The sequence below is a fragment of the Jaculus jaculus genome, chromosome 12, assembly GCF_020740685.1.
Source record: "Jaculus jaculus isolate mJacJac1 chromosome 12, mJacJac1.mat.Y.cur, whole genome shotgun sequence".
NCBI lineage: Eukaryota > Metazoa > Chordata > Mammalia > Rodentia > Dipodidae > Jaculus > Jaculus jaculus.
In genome coordinates, this window is record NC_059113.1 from 49,636,870 (window position 1) to 49,663,188 (window position 26,319).

Sequence of the window (26,319 nt, forward strand, 5' to 3'; positions counted from 1 at the left end):
GGCAGCCTCTGTGGCCTGTGGGGACCCTACGGCTCTGTCTGGGGACCTCTGGAACAAGAAGGAAGACACCCCTGGCATGGACTTTTTGCTTTGTAGAATCAGGACTGCTCTCCGACAAAGTAGCTGACATTGTGCAATCATGTCAAGGGCAGAGAACAAGACACCAGGGTTTCTGTGATTCACTTGAACCACATAGTGGTCCCATGAAATCCCACTGCCTGGTGACTGAATCCCTCCTAGTAAGTGCACTCTATGAAGTTCCCTCAGCTACAACATCAGAGCACAATGCACACATCAGAGTCTTTGACCTACGTGATGGGGTTGGATCTGAAGCAGCCTTTCTCTGTCCTACCTCCGGCCATCATTTATTTAGGGGGTGATGTTTCACTGATGCATAACAAGAAAGTTTATGTTCTTATGCATGTGTGTTTGTATGGGTGTGGGTGTGCACGTGTATGTGTGCATGTGAGGTCAGAAGACAGCCTCAGGTGTTATCTTCAGGGACACTGTCTACTTCCTTTGACACAGCATCTCACATATGCCTAGTGCTCGACAATTAGGCTACATTGACTGAGCAATGAGTTCCAGGGATCTGCCTGTCTCTGTCTCCCTAGCACTGGGCTTACAGGTATGTACCACCACACCTGTTATTTTATGTGAGTGCTGGGGACTGAGCTCATGTCCTCATGCTTGCAAGACAAGGACTTTACTGACTGGGCCATCACAACAACCCCAAGTTATGTATTTTTTAACTTTTTAAAAGTGCTTTATTCATTTATTTATTTTAGAAAGACAGGGAGAGAGAGCGAATGAGAATGAATATGTGCACTAAGGCCTTGGGCCACTACAAATGAAGTCCAGTTGGTTGTGCCACTCTGTGTATCTGGTTTTCCGTAGGTACCAAGGAATTGAACCCAGACTATCCGGTTTTGTATAAAAGTACTTTTTATTACTGTGAATCATCTCTTTCACCTTGTGCTTCCTTTTAATATGCAGCTATGCCACTTGCCTCAGGAAATGGCAGAAAGCATGAGGTACTCACTCATATGTCCAGCACAGGTTCATCAGCTCGTACATCTCTCTCGGGCACCCTGCAGGGCACCCCATCCGCTCTCCTTTCTCCAACATGGCGGTAACCTCACTGCCTTTCATCCCCTGAGACATGAGAATATACATTGCTGTTCAATCACTGATGGTTAACAAAAGAAATTCACTCTCAAGACAGAAGGAGGCGGCTGTGGAGTTAAGTGACATCAGTTAGGAAGCCACAAGAGCATCACATGAGACTATGGGAGTTAGGTGGTTTTCCTATCCCAGAGAGATGGGAGTGCAGAGAAAATGAGGGGCTTATGGATTTTTGTTGTCATACTTCATCTGGGGGCTTGCTTCATGTGTGAAGCTCACTCAACAGCACCCTAAGATCTGCACACCTTTGGTTTTATATGACTTGATTAAAAATATTGAAAGTAGCATCTTGATAGTGTCAGTGGCATAGGTTCTATTATAACTGCAAAGAAGCATGGTTGGAGCCATACCTTACACACTCCTCTATGTATAATACACAGAACAAGTGCAGTGTTCAGTTCACATCAGCTATCATTGTCCAGTTTAGTGTAAGCTGAAGTCACATTAACAGCTCACTGTCAGAAGACCACAGATTTCATGGTTTCTGGTTCATGAGATGATAACCCCAGGCTGGGTGATGTGTTCTGAAGGCTGCATGGCTAAGAAATAAAGACATGGTCAAGAATGACTCACTCGATATGGCTTCTGTCCATAGGAAAATGCTTCCCACATCAGCACCCCAAAGCTCCAGACATCACTCTTGCTGGAAAACTTGTAGTAATTGATGCACTCAGGCGCATACCACTTCACGGGCCACTTTCCATGAGTCTGAGCCTGAAATCAAAGCACATGAAGGTGGTCTATGAATGGTTAGGGCCTGAGCACCCACGCCTCTAGCAGTTTAATTCTCAGTAGTAGAGATGTGGCAATAGCCAGAGACCACCCACAGAACAGAAATGGATACACTAGGGCCATGGGGATTTTACAATGGAATTTTATTGGCCTTTGGAAATGAACCACATTGCAATATGAGATAAACCTGTGGTCACTGTATCTACAGAATTGGCCAGGCATCCAAGGACAAGCACTGTGCAACTACTCTTATAGGAGGGACCTCTCCATGGTGTTTATGGCGGGGAAGGTGGAGTGGGTAGGTGACTGGGAGGGTCAGCTCTCCAGTGGAATCAGCTTCAAGTTTGCAAGATACAAAATGCTTGTTCAACCACAGTAGGAATGTTCTTGATGGTATTAAGCCGTGTGCTCAGATATGAGTAAGATGGTCAGGCATGGTGGCTCACACCTGTAATCCCAGCACTCAAGAGGCTGAGGCAGGAAGGTTGCCATCAATTTGTGGCCAGCTAGGCACCGTGGGATAACTACTATGTGAGGTAGCCTGTATGAGGTACCTGGGTCCAGGACATCCTGTGCTGTCCTGCTCCTGCTAGGGATTTAAGAACCATGCAGGATGAAGCTGAGCTGCTACCACGGGAGCTCATGCTTCATGCTGTCCGCCCCTGCCTGCAGATCACGGGTGTCCCAGCTCTTACCAGACTATGGGAGGTATCACAGATACATGTGAGTGGGTGGAGATTGTCACATAGAAGGCCTTTTCTCAACTTGGCAGGCACGTGGAACTCAGAGGCAATCCCACAATTCCATGCCTATGGCCATTCCTGTTCCTTTCTGCCACTTACTACTTAGCTCTTAAGGATATATCATCCATTTCTGAGAATTATGGACATGAAGAGCTACAAACCTTCCCTTAGAGCTCTCTCCTCCTAACTGGAAAATAATCCTCTTATACTTCCAGTGGGACAGACTGCACTGATGTGTTTCCCATACCATCCTGCACTCATGTGAACATATACCCTGTACACACCACCCACACTGCATTGAGGCGAGGGGAGGCTAGCTCTTTCCCTTTCATTCAGTCATTATCTTTTTTTGTTGTTGTTTTTGAGTGGAGAAGGTAAGCAGTGAAGGAAATAGGCATGTCAGGAAGTGGTCTGATAATTCTGAAATTAATTTTTTTAGAGAATCCAGACAAGTACCACCCTGGTTATCACTTTCTCCTTATTGGATGAGCATTATTAATTCTATATCTCTGCATCAAAAGAGTTTTCCAGATTTACTCACAAAACAATCTTGATTTTTCTTTACCAAAATTTTATTTGTGTATAGTTCCATCCCCATGGATACTAATGAAGTCTGTAAAAATAATTCTCACATGACTAATGGGAAGATATGGAATCCTCAATTGGAAGTTGGTTATTAATGATGAATTTTAAGACCTTGTGGCTTTTTTTTTCTTGTATGTGTATAGATGTGTGTATGTGAAAGTTTGTTTTAAGATAGGTCCACATCAATAATCAGTACCATATGGCTCCACAACACGGTACTGTATATCCTGTGCAGAAAAGAGGCCTACAAAGTATTCAGATTTGAGAAATTCCATTAGCAAAACCCTCTTCCAATATTCACAATCAAATCACACGAAAAAAGCAAAAGAAAGCCCCAAGAATCATCCTATTCAATTTATACTTCCCAAAGCAGAATGAATCAGCAGAGGGCGCTCTGCTCCATGAAACTCTATAGGGAAAATGCCAGTCTGGACAAATCTCAAGGTGTGACATTAGAGTGCTTCAGATTTTTGTTCCTTAGCCACCAGAATCAATATTTAGTAGACACCTTTTGCATGGCGGCTGGTGAAATTTCTCCCGTAATACAGTGAACATGCATTATCTTCCATTGTTTTCATCCTACTGCTGAGCATGAGCCGAGAACTCTTACCTTGTAGTAGTTTTCATCAGCACGGAGCGCTTTGGAAAGACCAAAGTCACTGATCTTGGCATAGTGCTGAGTGACCAGCAACACGTTTCTTGCAGCCAGGTCTCTGTGCACAAAATTACACTCCTCCAAATACTTCATTCCCATGGAAACCTGATGGACCAGTTCTATGATGTTCTTATCTTTGACGTGCCTGCAAATCAGAGTATCACAGGTGGGAGGTGGTGGATAAAGGGCTGCTTCAGGGCATCCACCATGCTCCTCAAGCACATAGAAGATAAGTCCACTCACTCTTTCTTGGTTTTGCCTATGCTTGTGTGTGGTGTGAATACATGTGTGTTGTTTCTGTGTGTGTGCATGTATGGTTCTGTAGTGTGTGTGTGTGTGCACACATGCATGCATGTTATCAAGAGGCTGACATTTGGGGTCTGCTTCAGCTGTTTTCCACTTTACTTTTGTCTCTTGCTGAACTAGACTAGCTATCCAGCCCAGGGATCCTCCTGTCTTTGCCCCTCATGTTAGGATTAGAGCCATGTGCCATTTTGCCTGACATTTTTACTATATGCTGCAGAGCCAAAGTCAGGTCATTCATTTGCAAGGAGAGAGAGAGAATGGGCACTTCATGGCCTTCAGCCACTGCAAAAGAACTCCAGATGACTGGGCCACTTTCTGTGTCTGCCTTTATGTGCACACTGGGGAATCACATTTACACTCAGGTTGTTAGGCTTTATAGGCAAGCACCTCAACGATTGAGCCATCTCTCCAGCTCCTCCCTGTCATTCTCAACCTCAGCAGGGGCAGCAGACTCCCTTGTACAATGAGATTTTTTTCATGGCATGCTTTGGGTTGAGAGAAGAGTGGTAAAAAGGATCAAGCAATCCTGGCTCAGAGGCATCCAGACTCTGCTTGAATCCTTGTTCCATCCTGGGCCAGGTTAGGAAACCAACCCTGCATCTTCATTTCCTACCTGTGAAATGGAGACGGAGGAACACAGCTCCTTCCTTGTGTACAGACTGAAGTAACGACTAAGTGCAGACCACACAGCAAGTGTGGTGAGCTCAACTAGCTGCACCTGTCTCATGCCAAGGGCATCTCTCTATGTGAGCAGTAGACTTAAAGAGAAAATGAGACACCACCATTGACGAGCAACGTCAGTGGACCGCAACTGACTCCTGCAGAAGCAGTAGCTCATGGCACTTGGTGGTTAACCAGACAGCAAGAGATGTAGCTGTTCCCCTAGGAGAACGTTTGCTTATGCTGTTTCTTTAAAGAGAGCGTGCGCTCAGGCTGTGGAAATAACTCAGGGGGCACAGCACCTGCCATGCAAGCACTGGGAGCTGAACTTGGATCCCAAATATCCACTTAAAACCACGTGGGGCAGCTTGCTGGCATGGCCCTGCCATTCCTGTGCTGGGGAGGCAGAGACCCGGGATTTCTAGGATGTGCTGGCTAGCTGGTCTAGCTGCATTGGTGAATCCCAGGTCCAGTGAGAGAGCCTGTGTCACAGAACAAATCAAGTGGACAGCAACTAAGGAAGGCACTTAGTGTTGAGCTCAGGCCTCCACATGCATGTACATGTCCATATTCACCTGTGCACACACACATGAATGCTCATAGATGAATACCCAACACACACACACACACACACACACACACACACACACACACACACACACAAAGTGGGAGTGTTCTGTCAAGTGAGGGGAGAAGTCTTATTCCAACACACTGTCCCTGGAGGTTCAAGCTCATTAAGGAGAATGAAGATGAGCCACCATAATAGAAATTTTCTGTAAGTCACAAGAGCTTCACATCCTTCATCAGAAGGCCACATCTCCCTTCATTAATTGCTCAAGGTCCCAGAGCATGGAGTCTCAAGGGAAGCTAGGGCAGGGGAGAAGGTTCTCTGCAGAAATCAGGTCCAGGGGGGTCAGAGGGGCCCTGTGTGCCTGAGCACCACACCTGTTCTGCTGCAAGTACTTGTTGAGGGGACCGAGCTCAGCCATCTCCATCACCAGCATCCAGGACTCAGCCTCGCAGATGCCGATCATGCGCACGATGTAGGGGTTGTCCAGCTGCTGCATCACGTTCGCCTCAGCCAGCAGCTCGTCCTTCAGGGTGGGGTCATTCGCCTCGTTCTTCAGGATTTTCACAGCCACAGTTTTCACGACTCTGCAGACCAAATCAGAACACATGGGAAACTTTCCACAATAGAAAAACACTTGTGTGAAGCGCAATCTCTAAGCAGAGATGGTGTTGTGGAAGTGCTTTCCACAGAATGGGAGTGTACTCATGAAGTCATGCAAAGGTGACTGGCATCCGATCCTAATCTGTCACAGGCAAAAGGAACAATCGGCTGGTGCTGGTGAATAGTGGTAGGGGCAGTGCTTAAATGTCCCAAGCCAAGGTAAGTCCTAAGTCGTAAAATATCAAAACGGCTTCTATCGGGCCTATTTCACCAAGTGTGACATGAACAGATGCCCATAACTTATTGTGATAAACCAGCTTCTTTATATGTGAATCTAAAATTCCTTTAAGATGTCAAAATGACTTTCTGGGTGCAGAAATAGAAAACCATAGGATATAAAATTATGCTCTCATTATAAATGTATCACAAATCAACAAAAATTATAAAACTAATAAAAAAGAATTTAGCAGTTCTAGGTAAAATTCTGCGTGTGGGGGAGGGAGGCAATCATTAAAAATGCATTCTTAGAACATTTTAGACTACATGTTCATTTGACGATGATGGTAGTATAATGTAGCAACATTCTTACTTTTTCATTTGGTAGTAGCCCTTCTTCACAGTCCCAAAGTTACCAGAGCCCAGTTCATTGTCATCCAGTGTCAGCAGGTTTCTGTCGAGGTAGACTTCTTTGGGACGGATCTCCTCAGGGTCAGCGTAGGGGCTCTCATACACCTCCGTGTCCATGGGCAGGGCTTCTCTCTGCCGGCCTGAGAAGAGGTCAGCAAACCCACGCACACTCAGGGCTGGATCCCTGAGAGGACTCTATGCATAGCTGCCTTCCTTCCTTGGGTCACATGGGCCATTGAGAAGGGTCTTCTACCCCAGTGGCAACAGTGGTTGGGAGTTCACATCCCAGGAGGGTGTCAACTCAGTGTGACACTGCTAACCCTTGGTTGAGAGGTGGCCTCTCTGTCATCTTCCTGGGTGAGTCAAGGAAAAGCTGCTGCCAGCTTGATACTTGAGGTGCCATGGAAGATGTCCAACTACCTGAAGATGTCATGATCTGAGGAAGGCCACACTGGCCCACTTGGAGAGACCACAGAGGATCTGAGACTAAGTGGAGACAGACAGTACCTTCCCTGCCTCACCACCACATATGCCCTGCTGCCTCGAGCTATAATGTAATAAATGAGCCTGGCTATAACCACCCTGCTGGGCTTTGTGCAAATCCTTGACCTATGCTGTGAGCCAAAGGCTCCCTTGAACTTCTGATCCTCCTGCCTCTTTCCCCCAAATGCTGGAATCACAGGCATATACCACCACACCCAATTTATGCTATGCTATGGGCTAAACCCAGGGCAATCACTTTACCAACTGAGTCACATGCCCAGCCACACCCTCCAGGAGTAAATTAAATAAGCTATAATTGAGTCTCATTAGTTTAAGGCAGTACTTGGGTACAGAATCTAAGACCATCAATAAAAGATTGCTTGTAGATACCCCATGATCCCCAAAAACATCCAAAGGCCTAATTTCTGGGAGTAAGTCACCTGCTGTGTCCTCCTGAGCCTTGACCCTCATGGCCTCACAGCACAGTCCCCTAGACACTCAGAATTGTAGCTGCTGAGACATTGCCAACTGCACCTCTGCCAAGGCCACCCTGGGGACACACTCAACCCTCCAGATACATGATTCAAGAAAGGCAGCCAGGGTGCACAGGGTGAGAGAAATTCAGAATTCTGAAGCAGCAGGGTGGATGCTGCCAATGCTGCCAACTTGCTTGGAGGGCTTTGCAATGTCAATGACGACGTCATATGCACAGAGCCGCATGCGCACACACTCAGGGTGTCACCTGGGTAATGGTGCTGTTTACCACTGGCCAACTCTCTATGGCAGTTTCAGATGGCACAGGACATTGGCAAGCGAACTCTCTCACCTCGGTCAGAGGCCCAGGCTCCTTCTGCAGGCTCGTAGGGATTGAATGATGCGCTCTCTGGCCGGCTCCCTTGGGATCTGGAGCTCTGAAGAACACAAGTGACAAGAAGTCATCTTTGTTCACTGGACACAACTTGGTGGATCTGAGTCATTGTCTTTCATTTTAAAATAATCATTTATACTTGTGAGGAAAGGAAAGGAAAGGAAAGGAAAGGAAAGGAAAGGAAAGGAAAGGAAAGGAAAGGAAAGGAAAGGAAAGGAAAGGAAAGGAAAGGAAAGGAAAAGAGTGAAAGAAACACAAGGAGAAAGGCCTCATTTCATTCTTTAGGCAGCTTATTGGGCCTCTGAAGATTATGGAAGGTTTGTGCTGCACAATGCCAGAGCCCATCCAGTTCACAGAGGGGAAGGGGGAGAGTTGATTCTACTGGGCCAAGGAGAGCTCCTTCTTCCAAACGTGCCCTTTTATATCCATTTCCTGCCTGCCAGAAGATGCCTAGAGCACCATGCTCCCATGCGGTCACTCTCATTCTTCATTAGACCCATCGTTCTGATGATGGAGAAATTATTTAAGCACAATGCCCTCTGCTGCTCCCATCACCTTACACTTCCAGGGCTCTGTTTTCCAAGTTCCTACCTGTGTTTACCAAATCTAGCAACCCTGGGCTCATACCAGAATACCAGATAATAACCCTGGCCAGTGAGTTATAGGTCTGTAGGATGATGGGGATGTGTCCCCTGCCTAGCCTCAGTGCTGCCCCTGCTGAAAATAATATTAATGATAATGATGAGAACCATTATGCATGCACACTGTGGGTGAGGTGAGAGTTCTCTGATATCCTGAAGGAAGGTCACTCTTCTTTGTGTCCATGTCACGTTGCTGAAGTGAACCTGAGGCAAAGCTCTGCTGACCTGACAAACGAGTGTCTTCTTGGCTATTTATTTGATTGATGCCAACTGACATAATGGAATAACTGGGAAAGAAGCTCCTCACACACTTTCCCTTTCCAGCATGTTTCTCTTCAGCTTGCTTACCCATCCTCACCCTCAAATTAAAACAAGGTGATTGCTCCTAAACTTAGTTCAATCTGTTTTGGTATGAGGTAAATAGAAGTTTACCTGATTAAGCCCCAGTACTGTCATGAAGGAATGAGATGCCACCGGTTTTCACAAATGTAAAGAAAGAGATATTAAGTGTAACATGTCACATAGCCACTTGCTTACCGCACACAATAAGTGGTCATCTGCCTTAATAATTTGATAAGCCCATAGTCAAACAACAGAGTCACAATGTGCCAATGCCCCCATTGGGCCATGTGTCTCAAGAAGCCTCCACTTCCTTCTTCCATGCTGTCTATCCTGGTCTACCTTAGCTCTCTTAATGAACTGTTACAGAATTAATGATGATACATTGAGGAGGACAAGATTGTAAGTGGTGGGGGTACAGACATTAAGTTAGCGATAATAGCTGCACCATGCTAGTGATGGTAGCCAGCTACAAATGTGTACCACACACAAGTGAAAAGTTGGATGGGTAGATGACAGATGTGGACAGGGTGAAAGAATGATGTATGCATAGATGAATGACTGGATGGAGGAATGTCAGATGGCTATATGGGTAGGTGGGTGGACTAATTATGGATAGATGAATGGTTTGAAAGAAGGATGATGGATGGATGGGCAGATAGGTGGGTAGATGAGAGAATGATAGATGAATGAGTGGCTGTATAGAGGGATAGTGAATGGATGGATGGATGGATGAATGAGTATGTGGGTGGAGGAATGATGGATGAATGAGGAGTTGGATGAATGCTAATGTGGGTAGATGAATGATGGATGGATGGATGAGTGGTTGGATGGAGGGATGATGGATGGATGGGTAGAGGGATGCATGGTTGGATAGAAGGATAAGAGAACCTTTAATTGATGGATGGGTTGGTGGGTAGAGGAATGAAGAATGAGTGGTTGGAGAGAGGGATTATGGATGGATGAATAATGGATGGATAGTTGGATGAATGTGTTAGTGGGTAGAAGAACAGTGATGGGTGGGTCTAAAGGAGAGAGGATGAAATGTGGATGATTATATATATAAGTGGTTGGATGGAGGAATGATGAATGAGTAGATGGGAAAGTTGGTGGATGAATGATGGATAGATGGATGAATGGATAAAAGTTATTTCTTATACATAAGAAATGTGAAGTATAAACTCACTTGGGACTTCCGGTTCAAATGGCTGAGTATAGATCTCGCTGAAGAAACCTAGGGGGAAAAGAGGTAAGATATCATACCATAATATACTCTTATTCCAAAGAACTCAAGGTGGGAGAGAAACTTATTAAGACAGTGGAGATATTTTCAGTGAAGCAGAGGGGAGCTACCAACAATCAGGCAACCAGGAAGGATTGGAGTTCCAACCAGGGTGGCTGGGAAGTACTTCTCCTCACCCTGCCCTACCCTGCTTGAGCCAGCAAGAACATGAAAATTACTGGGAAGAAATTCATACCACTCACAATGGTGCTGCAAAATTAAAACAATAGATGGAGAAGACAACAGGCACCAGCTGAGCAGTGCGAGAACTCCTAAATACAGCATCCCCCAAACTCATCTTACCCATGTACAAGCCCTGTAAACACCACTGGACATTGCATAATGTCAAGGGATTCCAGTGTCCTCTTCCCACACAGCATCCAGACCAGCTCATCTGAAGGACTGACTGGTCTGATCAGCTGAGCTAAACCCACAGTGCAGCAAAGAGGGAACTAACTTCACATGTCCATGTAGGTAAGACAGAAACTCACCTCAAAGGTAACTGGACTATTGTATACTGAGGAAATAAATACCCCACAGCCAAGTATATAGGTTTGCACTGAAAGTGCTAATTGTACCTTCCATATAAAAGCAGGTTGATAAAGAAAAACATCTCACAGAGGGAAAGAATTGAAAACTCAGCCCACTAAGGCAGAATACTGACTTGTTAGAGCTGATAGAAGTTTAGTAAACTTTGCCATTTTTAAGTAATTTGTTGTTAGGGTTAACTTTGTTATTTTTGATATTTCTTAATTTTTAGTGCTTTTTTGAGTCAGGACTCACTCTGGCCCAGGGTAGCCTTAAGCTCAAAATGAATCTCCAGCCTCATCCTGGTGAAAGATGGGGTTAAGGGCATGAGCTACCACATCCAGTTTAAGGCCTTTTCACTTTTTTTTTTTTTTTGCTTATTTGCAAGGAGAGAAGGGGGGAGGAGAATGAGCTTGCCAGGGCCTCTAGCCTTGCAAACGAACTCCAAATGCATATGTCATTCAGTGCATCTGGCTTTATGTGCAATGTAACCTGGGGCCTTGTGCTTTTCAGATAAGTGTCTTAAATGCGAATCCATCTCTCCCACCCCCACTTATTTAAAATATCCATTTATGCAAATATATTCCATGCTGGTTTTGTTTGTATAATTTTCAGTTGGATTTTAGGTATGTTCCAGATTTTTCTCAACTCAGCCTACTGCTGGGGTCTCTCCACTCCTCTTTCCACTCATATTGTAAATGTTCCCTCTCTTTCCAAACTCTTTTCTATATTCTCTCCTCCATATCATCTCCTCTTTATTCTCTATAACCTTTCATACTCTCAAAAAGCTCTAAAGACTTTAGAACCTAACAGTAGCCCGACTTTCCTTTCCAGATACTTGTGCCTCCTCCATCTTTTTCAGAATTAATGCTAGTCCTAAAATCAACTGAATATACACTGATCCATTTCTAAGTGACAAAAATCCTAGCATACTTCACATAAGCCTTACTTGTTTATCCATCAACATTTACTGAAACAAGCTGAAGAAATACATGACCACTAAACAAACTATAGAAAATAATTCTTGAAGAAATATTTAGGACTGAAAAGAAAGAAAATCACATATATGAGACCACAGGGAAAGAATAGACAATGCTTGAATAATAGTCAATGAAAGAGTAATAGAAAAACAGTGAGTGCTACAAAATCAAGAAGAATGGCAGGAATTAACTACAATATTTCAATAAGTCTGAATATAAATTATCTCAATGCCTCAGCCAAAAGAAGCAAACTAGCTAGTAGATTAAAGAGAAAGATCCTTCTGTCTGTTTCATCCAAGAAACTCACCTTTCAGTAAAAGACAGACACTACCTTAGAGTGAAAGGATGAGAGATGGTACTTCAAGCAAATGGGCCAAGGAAATAAGCAGGTGTGACTATTCTAATATCCAACAGGACAGACTTCAAGCAAAGTTTAGCCAAAAATTATTAAGAAGGTCACTTTATACTGATTAAGGAAACAGTTCAAAAAGAAGATAATATAATTCTAAAGATATATGCACCAAACATGGGTGCACACAGTTTTATTTTTAAAAAACACTATTAGGTGGGCTGGAGAGATGGCTTGTGGCTTAGCGCTTGCCTGTGAAGCCTAAGGACCCTGGTTCAAGGCTTGATTCCCCAGGACCCACGTTAGCCAGCTACACAAGGGGGCGCAGGCATCTGGAGTTCATTTGCAGTGACTGGAAGCCCTGGTGCACCCACTCTCTCTCTCTTTCTCCCTATCTGCTTCTTTCTCTGTCACTCTCAAAAATAAATAAATAAAAATAACCAAAAAACTTTAAAAAAAAACACTATTATGTATAAGGTCACAGATTAACCCAAGTGCAACAATGGTAGGCAAATACCCAACCCTCACCAATAGACAGGTCATCTTGGCAAAAAATACACAAAGAAGCATCTTGATTTAATGACATCACAGAACAAATGGGCCTTAAAAATATCTACTGAATATTCATTCCAAATGCTACAGAATACATATTCTTTTCAGCAGCACATGGAGCTTCCTAAAGTAGATAACAAATTAGGTCACAAAGCAAATTTTATCAAATTTCTGGAAAATTCAAACAATTCCTTGTATTCTATCTGTTCATTACAAATCAACAATAGCAAGCAAGACTACAGAACATATGTTAACTGATGGAAATTAAACAATATACCACTGAAAAATGAATGGGTCATTGAAAAAATATAATAACCAAATTAAAAATTCAAGAATGAAATGATAAAACAACATATCACACAGTCCTAAGAGGAAGACTTATAAGTCTAATTGCCTATATTATGAAATTGGACAGGTCACAAATGAATTATAAGTGCTACACCTTAAGGTCCTGAAAAAAGAAAAACAAGTTAATCCAAAAACCTGTACATGGAAAGAAACAGTGAAGGTCGGGGTTGAAAAAAATGAAACCAACAAAAAATAAAAGAACAATCCAAAAAATCAGTAAAATAAGAACTGACTCTTAACAGACTAAGCAAGATTGATAAAACCTTAGTGAAACTAATCAAAAGAGAAATAAAACCCAAATTAATTACATTAGAGATGAAAACAGCACCACTACAACAGATACCAATGAAGTTCCGAAAATCATACAGACATTCCTTAAAAACACATACTCCCCTAAATTGGAAAATTTAAAGGAAATGGATGAATTTCTAGATCTACCGAAATTAATGGAAATGAGAAAAGCCATTTAAACAGATCATAGCAAAACAGTTATTGGGTTTTTTTTTTTTTTAATCTCAACTAAAACAGTCTAGACCCACTGGTCTAGATTCACTGGTCATTTCTACGAGACCATCACCAAAGAACACCAATGCTTCTCAAAACTATTTCATAAAGTAGGAATAAGGAACACTACTAAACTCTTGTTATGAAGTTTGTATTAGCTTGATACCAAAACAGATAAAGTCACACAAAAAGGGAAACTACAGACCAATCTCCCTCATGTGGGGAAAAAGGAACCCTTCTTCACTCTTGGTGGCAATGTAAATTGTTATAGACATTGCCTAAATCAGTGTGGGGGTTCCAAAAACATATAAAAGCAAATTCACCCTATGACCCAGTTGTGCCATTCCTGGGCATACACCTTAAGTACTGCACACGTTACTATAGAGATACAAGCTCACTCATGTCTATTGCTGCTCTATTCCCAAAAACTAGAAAATGGAATCAGCCTAGATGGCCATCAACTGAAGAATGGATAATGAAGATGTGGTGCATATACAGAAAAGAGTTGTATTTAACTGTAATGAGAAATGAAATTTACAGGGAAATGGTGGATCTGGAAAAGATTACACTAAGGGAGGATCTGAAAATCAAATGCTACATGTTCTCTTTCATGTGTGGCTCTTAGCTTCATATGTTTGGATTTGTATGTGCATTGGAATAAAATTCAGTAGTCGAGGCAAATAAGCTACACAGGGGTCATCAGAGGGAGGAGAGGGGATGGCTTAGGGGAAGGATGCAGTAGATATGGCAGTAGAAGGGCAAAATATGGGGGATGAAGTACCCTAAGTAGGACCAGGAGAGGGGATGGATGAGACCAGATGGTGGTAGAAGAGTTAGTCAAAATTAAAGATGTTATGAACAAGCCATATGGGGAGTTTCAGTAGATGTACTCTGTGGGGGTAAATAATGCTGTGGCCAAACCCATAGATTGTTACAAGGAAATTTCAGTGTCAGAGTGGGATGCCTTCCAGTGAGTTGTTGGTCAGGGAAGCCCTCGAGTCTACCAAAACATGACAGGCTATTGCTAAGGCTCTTAGTTGTCTGCCAGAACAGGATAGTAAGACCTTACTGCTGAGAACATATCCTTGGGATGCATGACACTAAGAAATCAAGGTGGAGCTGAGCTGGAAGCCTCCTCTCTGTTTACTAGCTGTCAGAATTCTGGAAAGATCTATGCAACTTGTCAGGGGGAAAAAGTTATCAATGGTCTTAACAATTTGTGGACCCTGGAAATTACACAGCTGGTCAGACAGGAAAAATGTGCCCACGGGTTCAAGATAGCATATCTGATATGGGGAAACAACTAGTCTTATATTTGAAGCCTGTTCCATAAGAGGGAAATCATGCATGGTACTGAAATCCTAATAGAAGCCTATAACTGGAGAGGTCAGAAGTCCTAGTGGGGAAATTACTCTTGTTGTTTGGCTAACTGGATAAATTATTCCTACCAAATTGCCCTCGAGATATTTATGTTTATGTTTCTATATTAATGCTACTCTCACTTTTGGTTAGACAAGTGTCTCTTTCCAGATGGCAATGACTATCAGAGACTCAAAATTCACTAAAGTGCTGAGAAGAAATGATAATGGTGTTCTGCCAAAAGAATGGAAGAGCCCCAGGAAGGGGAGGAGTGCTTTGAATACTGTCTTCCAGACACAATGTCACCTTTGCATTCATGATGTCATAGTGGCTGTGGCTACCTACGCAAGTCCTGAATAACACGAACACACAAAAAAAGTGATGGCATCAAAACAGAAGGGGTACTAGTTGATAAGAAGGGTGCAGTGGAGGGGGTCAGGCCGGGTCCAAAGGTGGGTGTTGGGAGTGGGTTATGATCTGGATACCTACGTATGGACGTTGTTAATAAAAAGTTTTAAAAATCCTCCATTTGATTTAAAATGAGTTCTGTCAGAAGTCTGTGCACCAATAAAGGGAAACAAAAACTGGTAATCCCACACTACAGTCATCCCTCTTAAGCCTGTACATGTGATTTCAGAAATGTCAGATGTGCTTGGATTGTACTTGTGATTTATACTATTGTGACTCTGCTCAGGAGAGCTGTCCTTGCTCAAGTCAGGTGTTGAGATTTGCTAAGTGCCCTACTGTAACCAAAATCTAGGTTGAAAACAGATTTTAAATCATTTCATGTTAACATTGACTATAACATGCCAGCACATTTTATTTTCCCTGTAGTGAGGAATGTTCTGAGAAAAGATATGCAGGCTGCTTAGTATTAAGTCTTACTGAACTGTTCACTGCACACAGAAGCGCTGCTGGCAGGCATCCTGAGCACGTGTCATCACTCCCTCAGTTTTGAGTTGATGATGTACCTGATCCAAGGCATTATCTCTTCATTACTAAGACATGTTGACAGCTTCCTTCCTCTCTCCTGTCAATACTCCCAGCAAAGATCACACCTGCTAGTTACTCTAGATGGCACCAGAGACCAGAACGTTCTACTTTCTAAACTTGTAGTGGGTGCTTTTAAGTTTTAACCACTCCATAACCATAACTAAACATTGTGTTTGGTTGTACATTGTGATGCCTGATCTCTCATCTGGTCAGACTTAACTGCAAATAATGATGCATTTGATATGTGTGGGGGGGTCTAGGGATTGATACTGGGAGTCTTCCTTGACTGCTCTGCACCTCGTGTGGGAGACAGGTCCTCTCACTGAATCCAGGGACAACTTATTCTACTACTCTAGTGCCCAGTTGGTCCCAGGAACTCCAAGTCCTTCTTTCTAGTTGGAGTAGGGTAAAAGGTGCGCTGCCACACCCATTGGGCATTTATGAGGGTTCTGGGGATCTAAATGCAGGTCCTCATGCTTACATGGCAAGCACTCAAAGACTGAAAGAAATCTTCCCAGACCTGGCAAATAGTGTTTAAGCACCCATTTTTTTAATGGGAATTTTCTGTGACCCAAAGAGAACAAGAGACACATTGCTCTGTGGCACCTACAGCTAAATCAGAGACAAGAGCACACCCACTACCAGGACGGGGGCAATGTTAGGTCCTCATAAATGTTAACATGTGGTCCACACACTGACTGACTCACCTCACAGCAAAGCCTGAAGTCTAGCTCTTTCTCATAAAGGAACATCTTTCTCAAAATCCCAGCCATCTTGTTAGACTGGAAGAGCAGTGGGTTTTAGTGAGAAGTCATGGGCCACAATCTCTCTTGTGAAAAGTGAAGCTGAGTCACCACCTTCAAGTCTTTATGGGAGTTCAAACTCCACACATGTTCTTTACTAGAAGGACATGGTCTGGGGCTGGAGAGATGACTTCCTGTTACGGATAAGGTTATGTGCTTAAAGCTGCAGACATGAAAATGCGAGTACTGTAATGGGGGATCCGAAGAGTCACCAGGACTTTTACTGCTTGGTTAAATTCACAGCATCTTATAAATAAAAACACCTTACTATTTTCTAAAGTCTAAAATGCATCTTTCAGTTCTTATTATGAAAATTTCTAATGACCTAGTGATTTTAAAATCAAAGCATATATGAACTATCTGGTTGCTGGAGGAAATTAAGGTTTTATATGCTTTTTGTTCATGTTGGCTTTTTTGCATGGATGTTGTATGTGTGTGGCATGTATGTGTAGGTATGTTCATATGAATGTGGACATGTATGCATAGAAGTGCACATGCACACATGTATGCATGCATGTGAAGGCCAAGTTCAACGTCAGATATATTCCTGAATCACACTCCACCTTGTTTGCTGAGACAGGGGGTTGCGCTGAACTCAGAGCTCACCGACTCTACTAGTCTTGGTAGCCAGCTTGCCCAGGGATCTTCCTGTCTCCACCTCCTGAGTGAACATGTTGCCGTGCCCAGCATTTAGGTGGATGCTGCCGATCCAATCTCCAGTCCTCACAACTGCCTGACCAGTGCCCGGGCCCTGGATTTCCTTCTTTACATCAGCTGGCTAGCTTGGACACCAGACACTGAATCCAGCTGTGATCTTGGAACCACGCTGGGCTGTTGGCAATGGATATGCAGGTACAGCTCCAACCCCTAATCCAGTGATATTAGGAACATTATTCAACATGTGCCTTGATCATCATCTGAAGTTCTAAGAGGAGAGCATTTGCTTTCTGAAGGAAGAGAGGGCTAAAGGGAAGCTCACTGGGTCTGCATGGGACCACAGCCTTGGCTGCCTTGAGCCCCACCTGCTATGGATCCTCCCTTCCCGGTAGTCCTCCCAAGGACACTGGACTTGCTTCCGGTCCCCAGACTATGTGAGGTAAGCGCTTGTAACAGATCGTGTGTGTGCTTCCATGGGTGCTCAGGCACAGCTGCTTCTAGTGACACTTACCACGGAACTGGCGCTTAGACTCCGCGGGTGACCTGCAAGAGCAATGTTTCCTGGTTAGAGAGAGCAAGGCCAGCCTGCGCAGTGTCAGCGAGATGGGAACCTGCTTTCCTGCCCCGCAGATCAGTGAGTGTGACTGGAGGACACTGGGGGCGTGACCAACTGTCTGCATCCATCTCACCGGCCTTTTCACTCAGGCAATAACGTTCATCAGTTATTTCTCTCTCTCTCTCTCTCTCTGGGTGTGTAATTTGGTATAGTATGTGCTTGTGGAGTAATATACACAAGGTTTGCACATGCACGTGTGCAGATATGTGCACCCTGTGTTCACACATGTGGAGGCCAGAGGAGATTGTAGGCTGCCTTCCCCTGTTGCTGTTCTGCTCCATTGACCTGAGATGGAGTCTCTCCCTGCACCTGGCGCTGTGCTTTCTGTCGGACTGGCTGACTGGTGAGTGAGCCCCAGTGTTTTTCTGAACTCCACCCACCAATGGACTGACTGAGTTTACAGTCATGCAAGGCCATACAACTTTTTTTATATATGAGTACTGGGGATAGAACTCAGATGGGCTCAGACCATGTCAGACCTTCATCTTGCATGGGAAGTGCTCTTACCCACAGAGCCATCTCCCCCAGCCACAACCCATGAGTTTTCAAAGTTAAAGTGATGGTTCTCTGAACTCAAAAACTCCAGAACTGGAGTGAGATGACATCACATTTAAACGCATCATACCACAAGAACTCATGCTCCCTGAGTTTCAAACAGACACAAGGTTGACGGTGTAACATCCACAAACCAGGCCCTCTGTAGTCAGGACTCACTCGTTCGTGCGCCAATCTTTTGGCATGGTACGGTAAGGACTCTCAACAAACCATCTGGCTTGTAAGAATAGTGCTCCACCAGCTGGAAGAGAAGGAAGAATTCACTGTCAGGAAGGGGAAAAGAAATGGAGAGACAGTGGCAGAGACGCAGCCTGACAGTCAGGGTTTAAGCTGATCTGGAGCCACTTAATCATGTTTCCAGATGGTCTCCTCTACAGGGGCTTCAGAGAGATGTCCCTGGGAAGGCCATTTCATATATTTGTGTGGGAACACATGTGTATGGGGTATGTATGCATGTATGTGCACATGTGTATAGAGGCTAGAGACCAATGTCAAGTGTCTTCCTCAATCTCCCTCTACTTATTATTATTTTTTTTTTGAGACATGGTCTTCCTCATATCCTTTAGTTCTAGGATTTAGCACAGCAGGCTGGCAGCAAGCTCCTGCCTCCACTCCCCATCACTGTTTATGGGATGCAGCCCTGTGGCCCTGTACTGTGCCCACAAGGAGGAAGAGGACAGGACAGCATACCTGCCAGAGCGTGTCGAACTTCTTCCCTTCAGGGATGGACAGCTTCCCAGTCTTGTCTTTGTCGATGCGATAGTGCAGCACTTTCCCCTCATGCAGCAGGCACAGTGCGAAGGAACCATTGTTGTCTCTGGCCCTGATCCTGGGAGGAGAGAGGATGCGTCACATCAGCTCATCTGAGCTGGGGAGTGGGCCCCTGGCCATAGCAGTCAGCAGATGCTCTCAGGCAGCAGCCAGGCAAGTGGCCTCTAGGCAGTGCCCAGAGCTTGAGGTTGTAGGAAGGCTCATGTACAACGAGTGACAGCTCAGACCCCAATCAGGAGAGCTGCCATTAAGAAAATGCTGAGGAGATGGACTAGAGTGAAAGTGAGGTGTTTGGGAGGGAAAGGGAAAAGTCTGGGGTCTGTGGTCAGCAACATGGCTCAGGGTGATGGGCATAGACCCTGGGAAACCTATGGAGCCCTTGGATTCATTTCTGTTCTTGACTATGGGATGGTCAGGTGGGGGACAGAGGGATATTTTAATATACAACCTTCTGGACATAGGTGGAGGGTTGTGAAGACTTCCATTCCCACGAGCCTTCTTCACCTCTTTCCCCTTTCACTGGAGTGGGTTTAAGTCCAGATTTAAACACTGTTCAGCATTGATGCTCTCATATGAGGTCCCTCCCCACGCAAGGGGAAAATAGTAGTCATGGTGGTAAGGGAACGGAGGCAGCACCCACGCTGGTAAAGCTGTGCTGATGCCACACCAGCTGCCTCCACTGGCCTGGTGAGCTACCCAGAGTATCCCTGTCCATCTTCTGATGACAACAGACCCATGAACCCGCCCTTCACAAGGCCTATGTGAGGCACTCTTGATGCTATTGCAAGCAACTCTGAGGCTCACAAGCACAGGGAGAAGCTAACATCCTGGGTGCTGCTTGGCTATCCAAAAATCACATCCTTTTCCTAACAGTGTACCTCACAAGTTGTTGGCAGCCTGGGACCCCCACATGTATGGAGCTGTGCACATCCCACTTCAAACAATGGGATTATTCTCCCTGCAACTCTAAACCTTTGGGAACAGTTCTTTTATGCTGGCTCAGTTTCTATTAAATATTCTATAAGATACACGTGGGATCAGATGTTGGGGGGCATCCAGCCTATACAGGTTTGGGATGCATATGCAATAAGGAAAACTGTGTTCTCTGAGTAAACTTTCAGTGTGAATTTTCTATTTACCAGCTTATCCATATACATGCTTGGGTGTGCACATTAGTATCAGATTCATCATGGGAAAGGACATGTGTATCATATGAACCTGTCCATCAAAGCAGAGAACCACCCACACTATATTCCCTAGCAACAAGCTCCTCTTTCTCAGACTCCAAATAAGAACCTGCTGTTCTGGGGAAGGCCAGCTCAAGGAGCCTGCTGCTTCTGTGCATGCCCATAGTCTCAGCTATTTAAAATTTTTTTTCTAATTTATTTATGTTGTGGGGGAGAGAATGGGTATGATAGGGCCTCCAGCCACTGAAAATGAACTCCAGATGAAGGCCCTACCTTGTGCATCTGGCTTACGTGGATCCTGGGGAATCAAACCAAGGTCCTTTGGCTTTGCAGGCAAACGCCCCAACCTCTAAGCCGTCTCTCCAGCCTTCAGCTATTTTTTTCACTTTATTTTTTAAAGTTATACTCTTATGTAACGTCTCCCTTAGCCCCCTTCACTGAGGGCCCTTCCCAGTGGAGACACTGGCATTTGCTGTGGGTCATGAAGGCCTCAGTCAGTCAGTCTCTGTGGGAGAAGATGTACCATGGGCTACTCCTACCGACTCCGTGACTCTTCAACCCTCTCTGTCCCCTCTTCCCAATGTTCACTGAGCTTGGTGGGCATGTTAGCAGCCTGATTCAGTGTTGAGCTTTCTGCTCATCTGCCTGAGGACAGACATGACAGACACAGCAGTGACTCACAACTCATAAAAGCAGGTATTTTTGATTAAGACAAAACTTCCTACTTAAGTCTCCAGCAGGCGGGGCTCTGCTGGAGAAGATGTGTTCACAGTCAGTGTCTGTTTGCGGGTGCTCCCCGTGCTGTCTCTCTGCTGTGGATGGAAGATGGAGAGCACCAGTGTCCTCTGCCATGACGGAGCTTCCCCTGGAGTCTGCCAGCCTGAAATCAACCCTTTCCTCCCATAAGCTGCTTCTGGTCGGGTGTGTGTCCCAGCAGGGATAAGGTAACTGCTCCACCCCCTTCTTTGTACTTTTGCTTTACTTTCTGATAAAGCATCTTGCTGCTTGCTTTCCATGCGCACTTCTTTTAACTACGACGCCAAGAACCTAGAATCACCCAGGCAGACCACATATAACAGCACTGGAGGCTGCAGGGAGAATGTGGTCCAGGGAACATGTAGTAAAGGGATGTGACCCTTGAGTCACATGAGTCTCTGTTCTCCCCAGCCATGTTCTATACTGCTGTCTCAACAATTCAAGCCCATGACCTCTGGGAAAAGTAAGTCATATGGTCCCAGGAAGCCTCTCCTGACCCTGCATTTGCTAAAATGAGGAAGTGATGTTCCTGAGCATTAAGAAACACCCAAGTGCACTCTATGTGGAAGAGTGCTGTCTGCCCCCACTGGCAGGAGAAGGTTGTCTGCACACTAGAGGAACTTATACTGCCTTTTCATGGTTGCAAGAGGTCATGGCCACAGCCATGAGAGAGCTGAGATGGGCTATGGAACCGGATGTGGCCGCACTTCCCTTTCCCCTGCAACCGAAGCCTCCTCTCAAAGAGCTATTCCAAGACTTGAAAGCTGTGGGAGGATGCAACTTTAAAATGACCACCTTTAGTGATGGCAGAAGATACATACACGCAGACTGACCTCAGCACTGGCTCATGGCAGGTCCAAAACTTCCCCACTGTGAAAACAACCCTGGCTTTTCCACAGTGCGTCACCGCGCCCAATGTGTCATTAAATTTTTAATGGTCACATGGCTGACTAAACCCTTGTTGATTACTGGTAAACACACACACACACAGAGACAGAGAGGTTGAACAATAAAATATATTTTGTATGGATGGAGAGTTGAGTCTATCCTCTAGTGAACCATCTTGACATGTAAGGCTAGTCACCAGCTTCTGTTATCTTACCAACATCCCCGGCTCACAGATGGCAAGTGTGAATGTGGCAGCATAAAGAATTTTGCCAGGTTTGTGTCAGCGCATGCCTATAATCCCAGCACCAGGGAGATGGAGACAGGAGGTTGAAGGAGATCCTTACTTAGAGGAGCCCTGAAACCTGGGACCCTTCCTCAAAGGCTAAACTAAACTAAACATAAGGATACAAATGCCAACTTGGAGAATTTATGTATATGACTATAAAAATTGGTCTCACAAGAAGAATGAAAGGGTCATGCCTAATTTATTCTCTTTGACTTAGAGCACGTCACATTTGGGACCTTAAAGTCACAGAGCCCTGAACTCTGAGTTCTAAACCCTTGTCTTGTCTGTACTAATCCATGTTGCCTTGACCTCAATGGGCTTTTCTTACTCAATCTGACAAGGAAGCCAGGCTCTGTGGCCTATACCTGTCATCCCAGCTCCTCAGAGCCTGAGGCTAAAGGACTGAAGGGCTCCAAGAGTTTAGGACCAGCCTGGGAAACCGCAAAATCTGCCTCTTAAATAAGCAAGCAAACAAACTCAACACAGCCAACCACAGGTTTCCCAGAAAGAAGGTGCAATTGGCCTGGTGAAAAATCTGTTAAATACAAATTAAGGCCTCAGTGGAAATACCATCACACTGTTGGCATGGGCTGAAATCAAAATAGCTAGAAAGTCCACATGATGCTTGTCAGAAACTGCAAATACTAAATTTCCATTGTCTGTAGACTTAATTAACAACTCTTACAACAAATATACCCTACAACAGAGCAAGCTACAACCATTCAGTGGACCAAGCACAGCTATACACAACACTGATGTGCTTCACAAGGAGGAAACTCTCCATGATTACCTGTGCACAAAGTCCCAACTTAGGCAGAAGCACAGGGCTGTGTTTGGAGATGCATACCTTGGTGGAAAAACTAAAAATAAGTAAACAAACGCAAATGCAAATAAATGATGAATACAAATGAGTCTAAAAGTAGCGCTCCTTATAGGACAAGGGGTTTGGGAGGGAGTGGGGAAGGGTCTATTGCAATGTGGCCATTATTTCACTTCTAGTCTCAGGTGGTGTTTACTAACTACCTATTAAGCCTTCCTGTGATGGGTTTAATCCCTCAAAATAGATAACTCTTTCTTATCAGAGCCCAATCCCACATTCCTAGGAATGCTTTCATTCTCTTCCTGAGTTCTTCCTCTTTCTCCTGAGACTTATGCTTAAGCCTGTATTAAAATATCTTTTTTTTAAAATTATTGACAACTTCCATAATTATAGACAATAAACCATGATAATTCCCTCCCCCTTTCACTTTCCCCTTCACAGTTCCATTCACCATTACATCCCCTTACCCTCTCAATCAGTCTCTCTTTTAAATATATTTTATTTATTTATTTATTTATTTATTTATTTATTTGATGGAGAGAAAGAGGCAGAGACAGAGAAAGAGAGAGGGATAGAATGAGCCCACCAGGGCCTCCAGCCACTGCAAACGAACTCCAGGTACATGCGCCCCCTTGTGCATCTGGCTTACATGGGTCCTGGAGCATCGAACTGGGATCCTTTGACTTTGCAGGCGAATGCCTTAACTGCTAAGCCATCTTTCTAGCCCCCAGTCTCTTTAATTTGGATGTCATCGTCTCTTCCTTCTATTAGGATGATTTTGCGTAGGTAGTGTCAGGCACTGTGAGGTCATGGTTATCCAGGCCATTTTGTGTCTGGAAAAGGCCTACCATTCCTTTGGCTCTTACATTCAACTCAGGGCACAGGAGATGGTTCAGCGGTTAAAAGCATTTGCTTACCAAACCTGTTATCCCAGATTTGATTCCTCAGCATTCAGAAAAAGTGGCTGGAGTTTGTCTGCAATGGCAAGTGACTCTGGCCCACCACCCCCTTTCCACCACTAAAAACACATGAAAATAAATTAATTTATTAGAAACCTTCAACACTTCTAAAAAGAAAATCCCACAGTTCTCACAATTAAAAAAAAAAAAAAAAGCACAGAACGAACACAGATACAAGACAGAACAGAGACAACCTTTTGAAGGCAAGCCATTTTTGCAGTGGCCTCCTCGTTTAGGCTCCCCAAGAGAATAGCTTTGGAGGCGACTCCCTTTCTCTACTCCAAGCCCACTCAGGCAACAGGTACTGGCAGGTGTGACTACAGCATGGACGTGAAGCCTGAGCGCTGCAATGAGGCAGCTGGCAGGAAACACGGGCAAAGAGGGGAAACCCAGAAAGGCCCAAGTTTTGTGACTGACAAAGACCAGAAGGCGTGGCCACACTGATGGCCACCCCTGTGAGCTGTCTGCAGGCTGCAGTCAGAACCTGGTCGCCGACATTTTTAATTTAATGTATGAGGAAAACTGGTCTGGAAGCTGCTGCCTGGATTCTGCGTTGGCTACTTCCTGTGACTGAGAAAGCTGCCATCGGACACTGTCTGGCATTGCTGCAGACAGAAGGAACATTGGGTACATCCCAGCCCACTGGATGCTCCCCCAAATCTTTCGATGACATCCCTAAAAAGGCATTAGAGTCAGGAGGAGAGGAAGGTTGTTAGGGATTGGCTGTGTGCTCAGGAAGGATCCCCACTCACTGTGATGGGGTGGGCTATATGGAGAGCCAGAGAGGAGCCATGTGGGTGGTCCCCACTCAGAGCTGTTTCGGCAGGTGGCATGGGTGGCAAGCTATCCCAGAACTGTGGAGACAGTCAAGCTGCGTCTGCACTTCTGCTGGGATCTACTGGTCCCAGGCTATCTTCTGAAGCCCCCAAATGGTATTTTTCCCCTAATGCTTTTCTTGGAAGAAGACCCCAGTACGGGGCTGGGCAGGTGGCTCAGTGGGTAAGAGCACTTGGCAGGAAGCATGAGGACCTGAGTTTGACTCCTGGCACCCATGTTCTTGTCTAACTCCAGCAGCGAGGGGAGCAGAGGCAGTAGGACCTCTGGTCAGCCAGCCTAACTGACAAACAGCTTGAGCTCCAGGTTCAGTGAGAGACTGTCCCAAAGAAATAAGGCAAGAAAGCACTGGAGGGGACACCTGATTGTTCCCCTCAGGCCTCCGTACGTCTGCACATAAGGCACCTGTGCACACCAACACACACCACATACATATTACACCCCTCCCCCACAAAAGACCTACAGAACACAGGTCTTTAGTGCTTGACCTGAACATTACACTGAGAGGCACGTAGCTGGCTTTGCGGTTTTGCTCTTTCTTGGCAAAACGGGTCTTGAATCGACTCCGTGCCGAGGTGAAAGAGGAGGGTGCTACTTCTGCCAAAAGGGCTTCTCCACCCTCTAATGGGCTTCTGGGCAAGAAACCCTGTGGGCAGTAATGAGGACAGGCCCTTAGGGAGAAGTGAGGACCTGGGAGGTGGGTGGATCCTTGCTCTAGCCTGCCTCCCAAGGCTCCAGGGACACTGTCTGGCATTGCTGCAGACAGAAGGAACATTGGGTACATCCCAGCCCACTGGATGCTCCCCCAAATCTTTCGATGACATCCCTAAAAAGGCATTAGAGTCAGGAGGAGAGGAAGGTTGTTAGGGATTGGCTGTGTGCTCAGGAAAGATCCCCACTCACTGTGATGGGGTGGGCTATATGGAGAGCCAGAGAGGAGCCATGTGGGTGGTCCCCACTCAGAGCTGTTTCCAGGAGGAACGGGAAAGAAGGAGGGATCTAGGAACAGATGACCTTCTGAATACTGTGTCTGCCTATAGAAAACAGGGCTCTTTCTTCACAGGAGGAGCCAGGGCTATTGATCACGGAGATAAGAGAAGATATGACTTCAACATGTTATAACCTCTTAAGGTGGCAACAGCAGGTGCCCTCCATACATACCCTAAAAGCAAGATGGGTCCACAGAATGCAAGCCGTGACCCATGCATTGTTTAAACATGTTACCACAGACACCACTCTCAATTTCTCTTTCTCTCCCCTTTCTCTTCTCTCTCTCCTCTCTTCTGTGTGCCTTTTC

General features: G+C 45.0%; 1 protein-coding gene across 4 annotated transcripts in view; it reads right to left on the minus strand.

The window, feature by feature from the left end:
* The window catches only part of Syk (spleen associated tyrosine kinase), a 68,730-nt gene that overhangs the window by 2,520 nt on the left and 39,891 nt on the right, over positions 1-26,319 (minus strand). For all 4 annotated transcript variants that reach the window (XM_045131128.1, XM_045131127.1, XM_045131126.1 and 1 more), the window contains exons 4-13: positions 19,212-19,350; positions 18,681-18,762; positions 17,862-17,893; positions 10,182-10,229; positions 7,974-8,058; positions 6,627-6,804; positions 5,812-6,021; positions 3,856-4,045; positions 1,759-1,899; positions 1,043-1,155 (exon numbers count right to left, since the gene is read on the minus strand). In XM_045131128.1, the coding sequence (XP_044987063.1) occupies positions 1,043-1,155; positions 1,759-1,899; positions 3,856-4,045; positions 5,812-6,021; positions 6,627-6,804; positions 7,974-8,058; positions 10,182-10,229; positions 17,862-17,893; positions 18,681-18,762; positions 19,212-19,350 (1,218 nt within the window). The remainder of the gene's footprint in view (positions 1-1,042; positions 1,156-1,758; positions 1,900-3,855; positions 4,046-5,811; positions 6,022-6,626; positions 6,805-7,973; positions 8,059-10,181; positions 10,230-17,861; positions 17,894-18,680; positions 18,763-19,211; positions 19,351-26,319) is intronic.